The 16647-nt window shown below is 36.8% G+C and overlaps 1 protein-coding gene across 2 annotated transcripts in view; it reads left to right on the top strand.

Annotated features, from left to right (window-relative positions):
• Window positions 1–16647, top strand: part of LOC121738850 (tyrosine-protein kinase Abl) — a 107569-nt gene that overhangs the window by 38687 nt on the left and 52235 nt on the right. Inside the window, exons 2-4 of one of the 2 annotated variants that reach the window (XM_042131106.1) lie at window positions 6275–6377; window positions 6646–6758; window positions 12724–12923. In XM_042131106.1, coding sequence (XP_041987040.1) covers window positions 6275–6377; window positions 6646–6758; window positions 12724–12923 — 416 coding nt within the window. The remainder of the gene's footprint in view (window positions 1–6274; window positions 6378–6645; window positions 6759–12723; window positions 12924–16647) is intronic. The other variant, XM_042131107.1, reaches the window with a different exon arrangement.

The raw sequence follows: 16647 nt of genomic DNA, 5'->3' as shown, positions 1-16647 counted from the left end.
GTCGTTTCCGGGAAGCCCTGGTTCCTGCTTTGATCTCTACATTACTGCGCCGCGAATAGACATCGGATATCGGTGTAGTGTGGCAAGGTGAAATAAAGCCCTGTGTCACAAACTATACTAGGCCGTCAATATACGATATGGATAGTGGAATAGCTAGAATTCGGTATATTATGCTGTTTCGAATCACCAAGACCGAAGCAGGGTATAAAATTACTTTTTCAGTGCTGCTATTTTCTCAGTGAACTCTATACAGAGGACACATATATACACTTGAATATTATCAGTTATCAGAGCATAGATAATAGTACAAGTATTATCACTTTGTGTTGTTACACCTAGTGTATTGACCGAAGCTGTAAGAGAATATTACATAACATATTCCGGAAGACTCCAAAGGGTTCCTCCTGATCTAGATTCTAGGTTCCATCTAGCCAGATCTAAGGAAATTTTAATTCTTCCATTAAGGCTCCCAAAAACTCCCGTGACGCAAGTGCGATTAATGATTACCGCTTTTTATCTGTAATAAACCATCAACTCCCAAGCGGCACCCGGGTACCGCATAACAATTTAATATATTCCCACGATCGAAAACAAAACGTCTTATATCCTCAAGAAGATACATTTTAAAAATCTCCGCCAAAAAATCAAATAAGCACTAAAGCATTGTAATTTAGTAGTCGTCTACACCGGCGTCATGTCGTGAATCATCGCGACTCTTTCGGACTCCATATGCGGCGGGCATACCGGCTTACACCGTGTGTGACTTGACTTTAATTAGTAGGGCCGCATACAATCCGCTTCGCTGAATTTGTGTGTTAAATCGCAACATTTTTTATGGGCAGCCTGTTAAAGTCTATGAACGCTAAGAGAACGCTAAATAGTTTAGACTTTAGATTGCAACCGTGACTAGGGGATGCGATGTATTTTAACCGACTTCCAAAAAGGAGGAGGTTATAATATGTTCGGCTGTGGATATTTTTTTAAATGAGCCGTTTAAAATTGAACTTTATATTATGTACTTCACGAGATGTTACATATTGACAGACTTGCCGCCTGAGTTGTTGGGCTACCTATTTCATCATTCAGAAATCGCCTCGAGACGATGCAATGTGAATTGGCCCTTACATGCAAAATTAAATTCCTATTGTCAATCATTCATCATCAAAATCAGACGCCAAAAAACTAAATACAAACTCCGCTGACAATTGCTCACAAAGTTTGTATTTAGTTGACCTTGCAGCCCTTAGAACTTATGTCAACAAAATAGGCACTAAACTCCAAACAAATACAGACCTCAAAGGCTAAACGCTATTGATTTACAGGCCATTTAAATGGTATTCCCTAGGGATTTAGGATTAGGAACTAAATTGTAAGTTGATATTGGCGCTTTAGGCTGTTCAAAGGGAATACTGCGCAATGCGGTATCTACGAGTATGCAAAAGATGAAAATCCACAGCCGAATATATGTATAACCTCCTCGTTTTTTGGAAGTCGGTTAAAAAGCGACTCCCACTTCTGAATTATCGGAGACTGTTAGAAATAATTACATGCTATTCCTTGGAGATTAGGAAAAGGGATGTGAGTTGATCTTAGAACTTTATGTCATTTAGGGCCTGTTTCACCACTTTCTGATAAAGTGCCTAAGAGGCTATTCACAACTTTTTTGACAGATTCTCCATACTTGATCTGTCAAGTTAATTGGTGGATAGCCTTATCAGGAATTGGTGAAACAGGCCCTTAGGGCCAACCCACACGTACCACAACCACATGACAACCGCAACTACACGACAAACACACGACGTGGTCGGGCGTATATTTCGTATTGTAAATGAACTGGACCATTCACACGTACCACATTTTGCAGTCGTTGTCGACCACTTGTAAAATATCGACCATATCGCAACCACGTCGCAACCACGTTGCAACCACATCGCAACCACAACGTTGCGTCGATGCAACGACACGCCGCCCGCGCTCTTCCAAAGCAAAAGTTGGTACTGACTAACGGGTACGCCATCTAGTACGAAACTTTACTTACAAATGCGTTTCGTTACTCCCATTTTTCGTTGCCGTATATTTTTTTATTTAATATACTTAATGTTTTTTTTAAATATAATAATAATATTATTATTATTATGTTTTTTAGGGTTCCGTACCCAAGGGGTAAAACGTCCCTATTACTAAGACTTCGACTTCGACTTTTGTCCGTCTGTCTGCCCGTCCGTCAGTCTGTCTCCAGGCCAGCGTTGCCAGACGTCCCAATTTTGGCGGGACGTCCCGATTTTTTCCTTAAAATTAAATGTCCAGCGCGGGACAGGCTCAGTCCCGCTTTTCGGGGAAAGCCCGAACGTACGCGCAGCGTGCTGAGAAAGAAAGGTGCGTAATGAAGATAAGAGTGTGGGAGGTAGAGGGGTGGATTTTCTTTCGCTACTTTTGCTCTCTATTGTCTCCAGTCTCCACTGATCTCCATTATACATTGTATAATGATGGAGGTCAGTGATTTTCCCGTAAACGTTATTTAAAGCAAATCAAAAGAAAAAAAATCAAAAAACTTTCGATTTTATTCCTTTTTTTTACTTTGTCCCGCTTTTGACTGAAGAATCCTGCTTTTTCACTCAAAAAGTTCCAAAGTCCCGACTTGGCACAAAAAAAAATTGGCAACGCTGCTCCAGGCTGTATCTCAAGAACCGCTATAGCTAGACTTCTGAAATTTTCACAGATTGTGTATATCTGTTGCCGCTATAACAACAAATACTAAAAACCATATAAAGTTTATATTTAAGGGGTTCCCATACAACAAACGAGATTTTTTGGCCTTTATGGCTCATAATCCATAATGGCAATATGTAGATTGTAGACACTTGAAATTTTCACAGAATGCTCAATAGGGATAGGAAAAAGACAGTAAACGAAATATAATACAAATTATTGTTTTTTTGAGAGTTTATATTATAGAGTTACGGAAAATGGCATATTTTTACTCATTAACTTTATAATATTTTTATTTTATTTAATAAAAAGTAAATATTTAATCCATAATATCACGTGATCGTAAACAGTCATCACACGTCACGATCTCCAAAACATTGTGTGTGACAGTGACATTTCGATGTCAAACCCATACAAAGATTTTTGTTGTTTGGAGGACCGTGACGTCATTGTGACGCCATGATAAACTTTAGCTTTTAGCGGGAAATTTTAAAACGAAATTTAATAACTGGTTTTTAAAATTGAAATAAGAGTGTATTTTTTTATATATATTTTTAGCTCAAACAAAATATGTACATCAGTAAAATTAATATATTTCCCAAAAATAGTCTACACCCCTATTATATGTATACTTTAATATTTGATAATATAATTAAAATAAATAATTAAGGGGGGCTCCCATACAAAAAACATATATTTTTCCCTACTTTCGCTCTATAACAGTACTGAACCCTTCGTGCGGGAGTCTGACTCGCACTTGGCCGATTTTATTTTACTAAAATGTCGCGACAAGCATATTGCTACCAGCTGATGATAAGCGTTAACGCTTGCAGTATTCTAGGTTTAATTTAATTAAAAAAAAAAGATTTTATAGTCCGGGTTCCCTAGAACATTTTTGTTAATAAAGCAAATTTTTCGTGAGTAGTTCTTCATTTTGATAAGATGAACAACAATCAACAAGCCGGAGTCGAACTACAATAGTTCGACTTGCACATGACGCAACCACGTCGCAACCACGTCGCAACCACGTCGCAACCACATCGCAACGTCATTTTGTCGGTACCACAACGCAACCACAAAATGCTGCAGCGACAACATTCACACGTAACCACAGCTCGACGACATTTTGTCGTTGCGATGTCGTGTGGTTGTGGTACGTGTGGGTTGGCACTTAGACGCCCTTTCCATTTCTTGCTGTTCGATTTCTTCTTTTCTATGAGACAAGCGATCTAAAACATATCCAAAACGATTTTTTACTTTAACGCGGCGTCACCTTAAATACGTCAGTAAATTTCAGTAGCTAACTAATTTCACCTTTCATCAGTATCGTCTTACGGCCGTTCCCAATATCTGATCTATCTCTGGTTTTGCCCTACTAGAGATAGGAATAGCTCACATTAGACATTAGAGACATATATTTTATGTCAATAATTATAAGCTATTCCTATCTCTAGTAGGGCAAAACCAGAGATAGATCATATATTGGGAATGGCCGTTAATGTAATATGAAGATGGACAGTGAATTTCAGTACCGATCTGACTTATTGTACCTATCGTCAGTATCGTCTTACTTATTACTCACGTTGATGGATAAACACGAAACTCGGTCGGTGGCGGAAATTCAAGATCATTTGATATCATTAAGTCGTTGCCGAGGGAGGCAAAAAGCGCCGCTACTCGTATTAAAATCACGACAGGCTTAACGTTCGCGCCAGTATACGTACCTAAGTGCTGGGTACGAATAACTGCAAAAATGTTTTAACCTGGAACAGTATACTGTATAATATTCTGTTTTTACGAAGATAAGAAGATAGCCGTGCTTTATTAAGTCTATTTGAATATAGTGCAAAAACTAAACAGACGCTTAAATTTTTTGTCCCGGTTAGCATACTTAAATTACTTTTGTGGAAATAAAAGACTCACAATATATTATAGTAACTACTTATTACCTATTTAAATTATTGTTAAATATAAAATATTGTGGGGACCCATAATGGATACATAACCCCCACAAATTGTGTGACCCCTTCGCCCTGGGATCGTGTATGACTAGGCACCTTCTCGGGACAGTGTGATTCAAAACGAGCATTAGTCACTTCCCTGAAAGAACCAAGATTAGACCAGACAGGATAAGTAGTGTACCAACTTTTGTATTCCAATTCTCGACATCTGTTAACGATCGATCTTATGAATCATTGCCATTTGATACCATAGCTTTTTTAAACCCGGAGCTTTCAGTTACTAATCCTCAAATACACGCTTACTCGCATAGCTTTAACGGGCATTACGGGGTGATTATTATTTAACTAGCGTAAACCGTACTAAGCTAATGTTGGATAATTGATGCATATTGATGATATATTGATTGAATATTACAGTATACCGGAAGTCACGGCATCTGTGAATTATGAACATGGGTACACAGGGGAGTTTGTCACATTGTTGTATTGATTTGCAGCACTAACCACGAACCTTTTAAAGCTTCTTAGTTCTTTGCTAGTTTCGGTGAAATAAATAGTTTTTTTTTAATTAATCGAAGGAGCGAAGATCACGAAGTTTATGACAGTACATATAATAGATCCCAATAGATTTTTAATATTACGTTTATTTCTTTAATTTTGGAGTCAAAGGAACGTAAGTTTTTAACTCCTAGATCACAAGGAAAAGTTACTAAAGATCCTTAAAATTATTGGTTTACTTTTTAAATCTAAGACCTATTCTCAATCTTCTTGTTCGTGTTCAAGCTACTTTAATACAGTGCAAGTGTGCTATCTATAAACATTTTTATGTTCAGTATTAATTCAGTAAGATTTTTTTTGCGACTTTGTGTTTATAATATTGTGTACTTACTCCGTAACTATGCAACTACAGCAAATTTTATTTATTAATATACATATAAATACTAATTTTCCGCTTTGGTTAATATCATTCAACGATCGTTTTAAATTGATGCATTTTAGTTTAATGAAACATACTGTTAACATATAGGAGTATTTAACATGATTGCAGCGGAATATATATACGTACTTTGGTACAGTACGATATACATATATATCCGCTTACGTCGATTCTATACAATACAAGATTGGCAGGCTAGGTTATGTGTGAATAGGAGCTGCTTCTATGGTCCGATCTCACTTCTGATATAGCACTAGAACAGAACGATGACGTCTAGCATTACCATCAATGAATGACAAAGCCTATTGAATTGGCCCAATAGGACTACGGTTCTACAGTTATTATTAAGTATATTGAAAACTAATTCGCACGTTTCTATTTTATATTCGACTGCGACTTGTGAGCCATTTTGTGTATTTTGCCATATGATTCAATTTGTCTGCACATACATACGACTTTCACTCGAATGTTTTATATTTTTCGCCGATGAAAACACTCGAAAAATATACAAATATTTTGATTTTTCAATACATATGAGTAAGACAGCTATCTATGTTATAATATACAAAACGGTTACACGTAATTATATGCTTCGTTTTTTATTGTATAATATATTACGTGCAATTAAAAGCATTTAATTATAAACCCAACTTGTATATTGTTACAGAGGCTCTATTGCAAAGTCGCCCTTTGCCACATATCCCAGATTTGCCCGACGGGGACGGTTCCGGCGTACCGGCCACGCCACAACCTCTCGACACCGCTAACAGGTCTCTTGATCATCATTAATTCTACCTATCTATGTATCATATTACGCCCGCACTCGGAGATTTAATGATCACTTAATTTTAATTTAATGTAGAGTTTGACTGATGCATGGAGCTTACGTCAAAATCTTTATCAAATTGAAGTTAAGTAATATATGTCTCCGAGTGCGGTAGTTATACAATTAAGTCCAATGCAAAAATTTTAAATAATATTTTTTTAATTTCAACTCTTTTGAATAAACGATTGATCTATGAATTAAATCCTGTTCAGATGGACTTCAAAGGAGAATTTGTTAGCGCACCACGAAGAAGATGACCCTCAGCTCTTTGTGGCGCTGTACGATTTCCAAGCGGGCGGAGAGAACCAGCTTAGTTTAAAGAAAGGTATACAATCCTGCACAAGTTTAACAATGGAAAGTTTATGCCGCGCACACTGTGTGTGACGTCCCTGTTGCGATTCTTACTCTTTGTATTGAAATGTATATATCGGTCATTATGTTTTAAACCTATTAGAATAATAGTTCAGAGTTGTATTCGCAGTTCCCCTTCGACTCGGATTCGAAAAGCGCGATTGTTGGTCAAAGTTTAGCGCGAATTATAGTTGACCAATAATATAATTTGAGTGGTTTAGATTCTGATAAAGTCTATAACTAAATAAAAAATAATTGCGTCTATGAAGTTTTCGGTTTTTTTGACGACTTCACGAACTACAGCTGAGATTATGCTAGATTTTTAAATTACATGTTATTTTGCTAGATTGTATTAGACAATGAACGTGTATGAATCACATACATATAAACTCGTACATGAGTACACTCACATTTTTGCCAGATCAATGAAATACGTGATTGATTAAACAATTTCCCCAACCCTTTCATAAAATCCTGTCTGTCAGGGGCGGCCACTCATTCGCGATGGATCGTTTCGATCAGTCGCAAAAAAAATTTGTACATAATATGTTTTTTTGTAGAATGCAAACGTAAGAAATCCCGAAGATTGGCCATCTTTAGAAAGTTAAGGCACACGAGATTCAAATAACATTTCATAATAAATAATAAATGTATTTCTAAATAAAGTACATAATTGCTCAATGCTCTGAATACATAATATTATTCGGACTCAAAAATTTCATTCATGAAGGCAAAATGTTTCCTCGAAGGAGGCGGGACCGAGGACAAACTAACATTGATTTACATTTTAGAGCTTAATAGTATTCAAATTAATTCCTAAACCAGGAAACGACTCATGCTGCATCAGACAGTATAGTAGACAGAAAGAAAGTAAATAAGTATATAAAACAATGACAAAAGGGAGTACAAATGAATAAACACATGCAAACACTTTAAACCGTTATTAATTAAATAATACTCAGCAAGCAAACAATTTAATTAACCTTCATATATAAGTTTGAAAAAGCATAGGATATTATTACGAATACTTAACAATAATAATATTGTCACTTATCTCATAAGTCGCGAAGAAAATTACATTTAAAACACATTTACTGAGTTATATAGTTATATTCATAGTTTGTTCAAAGCATTTCATTTCATTGTAAGCAGCATGTAGCTTTTGCATGATTTTTATATTTTGCTTTATTTTTCACCGACCTGCAGCTGAAAAGTGCTGGCGAACATTATTTAATTTATGTGCTAGAGTTTAACATGAGTAGTATCTGTATTCTGTAATATTCTGCTCTTTAGCGATGGGATTACCAACTTTTACTAATTTTACCTGCTTTGCTTTTATCTTATCAATGTATAATCGGATCCAGCAACTGGGGAAATTAAAACTTCCTTTCAACTCATCTTTCAACTCATCATCAAAAGGGATATATTTTTTTCGCTGCGACACTAGACTTTTAATAACACAAGTTCCTTTAGATTTAAATCTAAGTTTTCTTATAATCCGGATATTATCAGTACTTTTAGAGTTGCATTTATATTTTATATTTAGAAAAATATTCTAAAGTGTTTCGTTTTAAAAAGAGGTACAGTTTGACGATGATTTTAATGGCGGAGAGCCTTCTCAGCTATTGAAATTGGCTGGCCTGTTTTAAAACCAATCACTGAATCGTATTAGCGATAACGGGAAGAAATGAAATTTAAAAAATCGATTCATTAATTGTTGATTGCAGCATGATTCATCGAATTAATTAACGATGGGAATAAGATTAAATAAAACCGATCGTCGATTATAACGAGGCTGCGCGTTGACGTTTTTTGCCAGTTTCGGCGCTAATGACGCGTTAACCCCGGTCGATTTTGCGCGTCTGAGTACTAGACTGCCTCTCATCGTTACCCCATTTACGCAGTTACCCCTACTTGAACCTAGCGAGTAGCGACTAGGTCTAGCACCTTCACAATCAGCTAGTGAACGACTAAAAATCATTAACGAGGCAGCGTTTTCAGGGTTCCGGAAGGCGACCTATGTTATTCCGAGTATAAAATGTTGTTTATTTATTTTAATACTTTTTATTTCCATTTTGTATTATGAGATTTGTTTGATATTATTTTTTAATGATTATGCTTGTGATTGCATCGAGGTCAGGTTCTACTTTCTTATTTCAGTATTTCTCTTTCATTTTGTGATATGACTATCTACAAGGTTGTTGTTATCAGATATTTTATCAGTGGGTATCTTTAAAATCTTAACACAATGTCTAGTTATTGTTGTAAAACAAAATATCATCATAAATACTCACAAGAGCCTAAAGACATTTTGTAATTGTTAAGCGTTCAAATATTTACCTCGACTGACCGTGTTCAAATTAAGTAATTATAATATTATTTACACGAATTCATTTCAAATTAAATGCCTTTATTGCGTGTATCCTTATAATAACAGCTACTAGTTATAGTGGTGTTTAATTAATTCAACCACATTCAACCTACTAAGTATTAAGTAATTCATTGAATATTTTTCTATTTACTATCGAATTTCTACAATGTTTAAAGGGGCTATGTTTAGGTTGTATAATGTGAATCAGTTATATTAATATCAACAGACCTATCCATAGATACCCCACACGCAGAAGAAAAAATTTTTTTTTTAGTTGTATTTATGGGGACCCCTAAAATTAAAAAAAAATCCATTTTTCTATCAAAGTCTTAATAATGCGATTCACAGATTACATCTACATACCAATCTTCAATAGTATAGCTTTTATAGTTTCGGAGAAAAGTGGCTGAGACACACGGACGAACATGACGAATCTATAAGGGTTCCGTTTTTTGCCACTTGGCTACAGAACCCTAAAAACTTATTTATCTACCAACACTATTAACGAAAAATTTTAAAGAGCTAAAATTATCTATATAATTATATTACTTACTATAAGTACAATAATCACGAGTTTGCCATGTTTAAAAAAATACAAGGACGTATTATATTTGCTTCTGAATTAGTACAACAACATTGCGAATAATTTGTTAACATTTTGTAGAACTGATATCGCCAATTACCGTCGACTTTTTCCGTTGTTACGTGGGTCGTACATGTCCCGCCCATTAAGGCCCTGTATTCCCAAAAACGGTCGATTTTCAAGATTTAAAAGTGACAGTAGACACAAAAATATAATTTTCAAAAAAAAATTGACTCGAGTTAATTGATGTATAAAAAAACGACGATCAAAAAACTTTTTGTTCCGTCGGCGGTATTCGAACCCGTGATCCCCAGCTTGAGCGCTGATCACGCGCTCAACCACTGAGCCACAGGGGTCGTCAGTGTAAGAGCGAGTTGATCTCGTTTCCTCTTCCAAAATCCTGCTCCTTCATAGATTTCGGATCGGATCCCTCATCCGATCCGAAATCATCCCTGTGACCTAAGGACAGAATTCTCCAATTTCATCGATAGTTTTGAAACTGCAAAATGTAGTCGACGCGTAATCATAAGTTGGTTGACGAGTGCAGCCCACAGTGGTGAATACGTAACACATCTGCCACAATGTATTTATAGCAACAGAGCTTCAGGTATCGGATCTAATTTCCACTTCGATTATGTAGGATTTGTGGTTTGCTGGCCTCAGAGCATTCGAGCTAGTGTTTATTGTTGCACCCCTGCATCGGTTACATTGTTGGTCCTGCATGCTGTAACTTCGAACGGATTTACCAATTTCTCTTGAAATGTACAGAAAATTATTGAATCAATAACAAAGTTGGCTCTGACTGGCTGGCTAACTTCCTTCCGTGCTACGTAGAAGCCTGAAGAAAGGAGTATCCCCCGTCTGTAAATTCAAAACGAAGACCTGTACTTATCAAAATTTTCTTCATTAATTCATCACCTCATTCGTGCTATCCTCTAGAATCTAGACGAACTCTGCTAGCAATTTCCTACCCCTGTGGATAGCTAGATACGAACTTGCTCCCCACATTCCTTGTGTAACTTTATTTCTTTATTATTACACGACGGCCGCTTATTTATTCAAGACGATGCCTTGTTAAAATGTAGATATCTAGGTTAGGTCTATTTTGGCTTTGAATCGATGGAACAAAATATTGTACGAGCTTGGTCAATATTAGAGCTGGCAGACGTAACCTGCCAGACGCCTGCAATCTGTTTTTGACAACAAAGGCTGCCTGGGTCGTATTTGGCCCGCTCGCTAGTACCTACCATGCTTTGTTAATTATTGGTGTTGGATCTGCTTTGGACAGATAATACCATAGCAGACGCATTGTAAACGCGTAGGAACATTTGGCTCTAACGATTGCTAAAACCACGAAGCAAAACATACTAAAGGAGTGAGCACACTGAGACGGCCCGTGCAAAAATCCGCCTCCATACAATTTGTATGGAAGCGGAAATCCGCTGCGCCCCTACACAGTGTGCGATACGCGCATCCGCTTCCATACAAATTGTATGGAGGCGGATTTTTGCGCTGAGCCCCGGCATGCCCGCCTCAGTGTGCTCACTCCTGAAATGTATGATGGCTCCTCTGGTCGTTGAATCGTAATATAACAAAAACTACTTATTATTGTCAACCACGTGGACTAATGGGTTTAATGACTTTATTTCAATTATATAAATTAGTCACAATAATTATTTTGACTGTGGTTTTAATTAGCTCATTAATTTGGTAGTGAGATTTTATAAATATTTAATTATTTAGTCCAGTAGGCGTAACAAAAATATATCAAGGTTTACAAATTGATCAAGTCCCTATGTGTGACAAGTGGTACAGTATTAAATAAAAAAATGTCTATTTTAACTGTGTAAGATGTAATTCCTAGGTCATGTGGTTAATAAATAGGTTTTAAATGTTTAAATTTTAAAGCATAAAATTATTTTCCTAGGGCAAGTCACCAGAGACAAAGTCTCAATGGGTTCATTTCCAAGGTTTATAATTATTATTGTTAAACCAAAAATAGTATTATGTATAATATTATAAAGCTTAACATTCCCTTTGAGTTACAGACTAGCGTTAAACACGCTTGTTTCCTTTGGTCGTTATTTAATACAACAATTTCTGTTTTCAGTAATTGCTGGGCAAACTCTCTTTTCAGTGATAATTTATTTAAAATGTAATATAAATTAAAAACAACTATGAAATCAGTGGAACGAGCGTTCGCCTCGGGTTTGTTTGAGTGCCTACTCGTTAATTAATGGTTTAATAAAGAGGAACTTGTTATACGAGCCGATGCGGGTTTTATTTCGCGATATGGACATTTCTAGATATTACAAGTATAGAAGCATTATGGCGTATGTGTTAATGATGGTCTATTAACAATAATAACTAGCTATTTGACCGAGCTTTGCTCGGTATTCGATAAAACACGAATAAAATGACATTTACTAAAAATGATTCCTAGCTAGATCGATTTATCGCCCCCGAAACCCCCTATATACTAAATTTCATGAAAATCGTTGGAGCCGATTCCGAGATTCCAATTATAGGTATATATAATACAAGAATTGCTCGTTTAAAGATATAATAAGATACTTAATAGTATGCTGCAACTAGATTGTTGCCCGCAACTTCTTTGCACCAAAATTGATATATTGTGTGGGAACTGTTTATTTTTTCGCGTTCGAACTATTTGATGTCCTTTTCCTGGGACTTAAAATATCTCTTTACCAAGTTCATGAAAATCGGTTTTATGATTAAACCGTGAAGACGTACAGATAGACCAACTGACAGACCCACAAACAAACAGATATACTTTCTTATTAAACACATTAATTCTGCAAAAGGCCACCAATAAGGTCACCTTTTTATCCAAAATGACTTCATTTCTGCACGTTTCTTCGACTCTCGCATATCCTACGAATTAGTAACGATCACTATTACCAAATGTTGTGTACAAACATATTTTCCTATACACGAATAAACGTACGAATTCTCTTGCCGCAGGGGAGCAAGTGCGTATAATGAGCTACAACAAGAGCGGCGAGTGGTGTGAGGCGCACACCCTGGGCGGCGGCGTGGGCTGGGTGCCCAGCAACTACGTGACCCCAGTCAACTCCCTGGAGAAACACTCGTGGTACCACGGACCGATATCGCGGAACGCCGCCGAATACCTCCTCTCCTCGGGGATCAATGGCAGCTTCCTCGTAAGTATTATGGTGAAGTTTGGGCTCTTATGAAACAAACTCCATAGCCCCTAGTTCTCCAATAGTACTAGAATAGCTTCTCTTTTCATCAGGATGAGAATTAGAGAGATGATAGAACTTTACGCGAAATTTTGGTCAATTATGAATTATATTATTGTTGATGTAGTCTCCTGATCTTGATATATGCAGATTGTTGAATTCAAACAATTAGGCATCTCCCACTTGAGTTTACATTTACTGAATTTTGTGAATTAAAATCTTTTGGTTTGCACCGTATAAAATCCTGTCCCTAACCAATTTCATTTAATAGTTTCCGTGTGCCGAAATGCTGGCTGTTAATGATTGAAATGACAAATGCATCCGTAGAATATAATACCGTGTACACACGCATCTGCGAATGTTACAGGACCGTAATATGATGTCACCGCCACAACCGTCGAAAGAGAACCATAGAACCCCTTGGGACTTATGGAACTTTAAACTGGATATAGATTATACCTGTCTACGGCTACATGTAAACGAGATTCAGCCCTAAACGAATATGATAGGGTTGAGTTTGCAACTACAACACAAAAGTAATAGGATGCTTTAAAAACTATAAGCGAAAAACTCAAAGCCATATTTCTATTTACCCCGACTTGCAACTACTTCTCGTATTGATTTCGAACCAACTCGTAGCTCATACGTTTATTTTCTTCTCGTCAGTTTTATACAAGAAAACATAGGAATGCTGTAATTTTGTGTTTCGAATATTCTCAAATTGGCCTCAACAATACAATAATTAATGAGGTCAGTCAGCCTGGTTTGGTTCTGTTGTATGCGCATGAAAGAAAACACAAAAGTGCTTAAAGCTTTTTATGTCATTGACAAAATTGAGAACAATCAGGTTAGTTTCTTCAAAGGAAGTTATTGTTATTTCTATGTCCAATCTTTCAAGACAGGACAAGCAAGAAATTGTTCTATTTTTTAACGATTTTAAGCAAGAAAAGCCGGAACATAATATGAAAATGTTCTTTTAGAAATCAATATGTTATAAATTATAATATGTCTAAGATGGTAATTACATCCCCAAAACTATCCGTTTTCCACTCCCGATTTTCTCGTTGCATTACGAAACAGTAATAACATTGCATTCGCTAGATCCAGACTAATTATTTCAGGGCGCAGGTTGCCTCAGACTTCGCCCTCCATCTTGTGCACATAATTGACCTAGACAGAACTGATTCAAATTAATGGATGGATGGACGGTTTTCGGTCCAAGATTGCGATATTGCTCTACGGAATTAGAAGTTGATAATGAGATGTAAGAAGTTATATCCTGAAACGGAACTTTTCCGTCCTTCGCGACCCTTTCCGGGATTTATATGTAAAGGTTTTCGAATTGAAGTATGTTAGTACTTGTAGTGTTATTCGATTCGTTAATTGAATTAAAATCGGCCAAGTGCAAGTCGAACTCGCCCACGAAGGGTTCCGTACCGTTATAGAGCGAAAGTAGGAAAAAATATTGTGTTTTTGTATAGGAGGGATCCTATACAAAAACACAATATTTTTTTGTATAGGATGTGGTGAAAATTTCAAGTGCCTACCTGTTACCATTATTGATTACGAGCGAAATAACCTTTAAAAAATACGTTTGTTGTATGTGATTAATAACTAAACTAAATATTAATTTTATAACATTTTTATTTATATTAGTATTTCTTGTTATAGCGGCAACAGAAATACCTACACAATCTTTAAAAAATTCAGAAGTCTAGCTATAGCGGTTCTTGAGTTACAGCCTGGAGACAGACGGACAGACATCGAATTCTAAGTACTCAATCCCTATTGAGTACTTACCTTACTTACCCTTCCCGTTTTTACCCTTTGGGTACGGAACCATAAAAAATGTGATAAAATGTAAAGCATCGTTGGCTTGGTGCAAACGGGCTACTGACTAAATTGTTAAGCTTCGCTGCACTTTTATACGTTTTGAATTTGCGCAACGGGTTTCTTCTGCGACAAACGTAATGCAGTCTATTAGATAATTAGACCGTCATCATACTCGTACTTGCGCTTGGCGAGTGGATTTGTGGTGGAGTGGGCGCGCAGCGAATACATAGCGAACACGCTGCTGCTTCGGACAGCGAGCCGTTTCGAAACCGAAGTCGTCGCGGACACGTGGTTATCCACCACGATGCCTGCGGTGACTTCGGTTTCAGCCACGTGTCCGAGACGACATTGGTTTCGCAATGTTTTCATCACGTGCTTAAGTGAGCTTACAAAACACAGAATAGGTACTGCTACCTGGTTGCTGGTACTGAATGCGTCGCGTTGCACAATCGCGACGCTTTCGCTACGCTTCCGCAACGTACTCGCTTCATGCCCGTCCCTCCCGAAGCCGCTCGCCAACCGCTAAAAGAAAGTCCTTAGACTTGTATTAAAGTAGCGACTGCAGTTGGGATACAAGTTATCGCGAACATGTTCGCGATAACTTGTATCCCGTTTGCGTCGAACCTTAATCATCTGTCTGACGCAGTGATACTTCACTAAAGGGGTTGCAGCTCCACAATATTATTTATAACTTTATCACAACGTCGCGGTCGCCAGCACGAAAAGTTGTATTTTATAGTAATAATTTTTGTCCACGTTTTCACTTTGATGGAGTGCTTTGTTAGGTTTGTATAGAAAATCTTTTGGAAGCCTATATTCGTATGGCAATGTTTGTCGATATGCCGATAACAGAATAAGATAAGGTTAAAGGTATTGATGTTCTCTAAAGTATGACAATTTTATATTTTGTATTTCTAGTCTCTCGTAAGAATGTTGCTGGTAGTTATACGTGCATGAGCAAACTTCTCATTGTTTACTGCTGTTTTGTATTGTAATGAGATCATAATGGTTGTATTGTTAGTCTGGAGACTCATGTCACTACTTTTGACTATGTTTATGAAGAACTAGATCGTTGGCTACTTCGTTGTGGCGAAAGAACCGTACATGTTTTCACAATAAAAAGTATCCTATGTCGTTTCAGGAGCCGTACCACGAAACCGTTTTGAGACCCAATCGAACGAATTGGAATGCCGCGTCCTACTCTAACAATTAACAAACGAGAAAATATGACGTTGTTAGAGCAGGACACGGCATTCTTATTCGATTGTTTGAGTCTCAAAACGGTTTCGTAGTAGGCCTACTGGTCTCTCATCTAGTTTGATATATCCTTACCAGATTTTTATCTGAATCTGTTCAACTGTTTAAGCGTGTAAAGTAGCTCATACACACACTGCACACACACACTTTCGTATTGGTAATAACTTAATAAGTATTAGTAAGGTTTTCTTAAAATGGAAAACTACGCATCAAACCCGTAGTATCCAGTAAACGCTACTTCCCCCAATTCCTCGCATTTCTATGAAAGACATCTGATGAAGTGGAATGTGTTTTCAATTAGGTATACTTAATCATAACAGCTAGGTCGGGAGTAATTTCTACTCTTCATATGACAATAATAATTATTATTTAAAAATTGAATTATATATACTCTCTCCGTATCTCCCTAGATATAATATGTCGTACGTTCTGTCGTTTTAGCGCAGTCGCTAAGATCGTAATAGAAATAAATGACATCTCTAAAGAGACTCGGAGAAGTGAAACCTCTCGAATATTGATATAAGTTTAATGAGGTTCCTTGAAAAGTTTTACGTACGGTCTTCAAGCTACAACTTTTAAAGTTTTTATTGTAGTT

This window comes from Aricia agestis, chromosome Z (assembly GCF_905147365.1).
Source record: "Aricia agestis chromosome Z, ilAriAges1.1, whole genome shotgun sequence".
NCBI classification, from domain to species: Eukaryota; Metazoa; Arthropoda; class Insecta; order Lepidoptera; family Lycaenidae; genus Aricia; species Aricia agestis.
The sequence above is the reverse complement of the archived record's forward strand: the minus strand, read 5'-3'. Positions and strand labels throughout refer to the sequence as shown.